Below are 2,885 nucleotides of genomic sequence, written 5' to 3'. Positions count from 1 at the left end.
CCCCCCCCCCCTAATTTTATGTTTGATTCTGATTGAGAATATTATGCTGATTAAGAATCGTATAAAAACATGGGGGTAAAACTGCAGTAAGCGGCGTAAAATAATTTAATATTTTTGCTTTTAGCGCTCTCGCTCGCAGAGGCTAAAAGTTCTTAAATAATTATAAAAACCAAAGTAGATAAATTTCAAAGTAGTTATTTTTTAAATACCTTTTTTTATTAGAATTATAGAATATAGGATACTACAATTATTGTTCTTGCTAATATATTTTTAAAAAATATGTGGCTATGAAAATAGCCGTTTTATTTATCAATTACAGAGGATACTGACGAGACACACAAGATAGAAATGCCGAAAATATAGGAAAATCTTTAAATGTTTGACGCCAGATAAATTCATGAAGATGTGATGTAAACAAGTCTTCACGCGTACCAAACTGCTGTCGAAGTTTACGCTTGACACGCATCCAAAGGTTTTCGACGTTTTGTGTATGAACATCGCTATCAAGGGGATTAACAAAATTGCGTTCATGCACGACAACTGAATGAGAATATATCCCATCTTGGAGGTTATCTAAACCAGCATAAGAAGCCCAGCCATCGGAAACAATATGACTTCCTGGCAAAATAAACCTTTCTATAAGGTTTTTGAGAGTTTGTGCATTCCGATCTGGAACTTCAACTAAGAAGCACTTGCGTGACTCTCTCTCGATTCCACCAAATACCCAATGACTTGGGCGCCACTGCCCCCGATGATATTTACGGTGAAAGAATTTAGATTCGTCAATTTCGACTACAATTGGTGTCCCGTCAGCATTAATACCCCCTATAATTGTTGGATTTGTTTCCAGGTAAACTTCGCAGACATCTCGGCAAAAGTTTCCCCAATCACCTAATGTATGGCTAGCGTCATTCATACAGGCTTCATGTTGTATATCGCTCTGTGACATATTGCGACTCCAGCCATAAATATAACAAATCAACTTTTGAAGTGTCAACCTACTTTGACTGAAGAAGGATCCCTCTCTTACACTTCGCCGCTGTTTGCAACCTTTACAATACCACCGGTAACCATCTGTGGCATCTTGATATGCGTTTAGCCCAAACTGACGTTGGCACGTATCACAGTACATACTATTTTTTATCAATCTGCGCTTTGCTAACCACTGTAAAGCAGATAATGGGTGTTTAATAGAGTAACCAAGCTCCATTAAACACCAATTTTCTTGCAACACACGTGGTTCAGCCAGGATTTCATCTTCAGCAACAATAGTTGTTGGAGCACTTGGTCTCCCACGACCAACACGTTGCATAGCCATCTAAACGAAGATTTACCATGTTAACTAAGAATAACTATTTACTTAATATAAACGATTTATTCAGTGCAGAATCAATTAATAAAATTAATTTTTGTATATATAAATATAATACGTATATAATATATAAGTAATAGAAATGAGAAAATAAGAAAATTTAACAGTGACTATTACTTTTACTTATCTTTTGTATGAGGCTTTTCTTTTCTTTTCTTTTCTTTTTATACATTTCGAATTTTTCCATATTTCGAATGTGGTTTTCTTTCACGTTTCGTAAAGTTACTTTCAGATAAATTTTTTTCATTTTCACCATCGCAGAGTTTAATCAAGCGAAAATTTAAAATTATTTTACGCCGCTTAACTGCAGTTTTACCAACATGGGTCTCAAAATCAACGGAAAGTGCTCTAATCTGAAGTTGAAAGTACAAAAATATACGACAAATCTCTAATATTCGCCATCTTGAATAAACTAACTTTACGATTGATTTTGTTTTCAAAGCAAAAAGTGTTTTTTGACGCGAATGCACTTTCGAGTGTAATCAGACAGACAGGCGAGCTATAAAACATGTTACTCTTTTGAAACATGTAATTCCTTCTTGTGAATTTTAATTTTATAACAGAATTTTAAACTAATTTTTTAGTAAAAATTGTTACCTAACATATGAAGCCTAAAGTTTGCGTGTACTCTAAGCAAATCTAGTTTTGATCCGAATCACAGCAAATTTTGCACAGATCCCTCATTTTACCAGAAGATCATAGGCTGCTTTTCGTCCCAGAATTTTGACCCTAAGGGAGGTACTTTATTAACTAGGATTCCCCTAGGAGGCAAGTATCTGTAGCAAAAGTTGTAATTGTGTTTTTTCTATAATAGTAAAAATGGGATTCCTAAATATTCTTTGCAAAATTGTTTTTAATTAGTTTGTGTGGCTATGAAAATAGCCGTTTTTGAAATACAAGATCCTCGGCATGAACTATAAGTGTATGTTACATTCGATGCACACAAAAAGCTATAAATGGTAGCAGTCAAACAGGATATGCTGTAACAACCTGATCCCAAAAGTGAAAAAGCCGATGTTCGGGAAATCTCTGCATCCACATAAATTCGGATAAATAATCAGCTCTCATTTCGCGGTTAGTTGGTCCCATCATTGATTTAAACTTAGATTTGGCTCGACACCACATAGCTTCCACGTGGTTTGTTGTCACGCCTGTCTGCGGATCTACAAAATTGAGGGTATGGTTAACGGTCCCATGTAAATATGCAGGAGCTTGCATATCATTATATGCTCTCCACATGTCACTCCAAACAATAGAACCAGGAAGTATCCATTGATGTATAATTGGAATCAATGTTGCAGCATCGCGATTTTGGACAGGAACTAAAAAGCCTTTCTTTGTTGCAGGTTCATACCCACCAAATATCCACTGCTGCGGGATTATTCGACCAACTTGATATTTTCTTCGACAGAAAACAGATTCATCTACTTCAACAATACACCCTGGACCGCCAATTGGATCAGGGTTGTTGAGGAAATATGAGACGCAATTATCTCTGCAAAATTGATTCCAA

The 2,885-nt window shown here is 35.7% G+C and overlaps 1 protein-coding gene across 1 annotated transcript; it reads right to left on the bottom strand.

The window, feature by feature from the left end:
- Positions 1-258: 258 nt before the first annotated feature.
- On the bottom strand, positions 259-1,645 carry LOC149889052 (uncharacterized). Its single transcript, XM_090086651.1, has one exon. It carries the CDS (start codon positions 1,316-1,318, stop codon positions 314-316), a length of 1,005 nt encoding a protein of 334 aa, XP_089942777.1. The 5' UTR covers positions 1,319-1,645; the 3' UTR covers positions 259-313.
- Between the last annotated feature and the right edge of the window lie 1,240 nt (positions 1,646-2,885).

This window comes from Hydra viridissima, unplaced genomic scaffold (genome assembly GCF_058129835.1).
Source record: "Hydra viridissima isolate aposymbiotic clone 2 unplaced genomic scaffold, HvirCarnegie_v1 scaffold_5, whole genome shotgun sequence".
NCBI classification, from domain to species: Eukaryota; Metazoa; Cnidaria; class Hydrozoa; order Anthoathecata; family Hydridae; genus Hydra; species Hydra viridissima.
The sequence above is the reverse complement of the archived record's forward strand: the minus strand, read 5'-3'. Positions and strand labels throughout refer to the sequence as shown.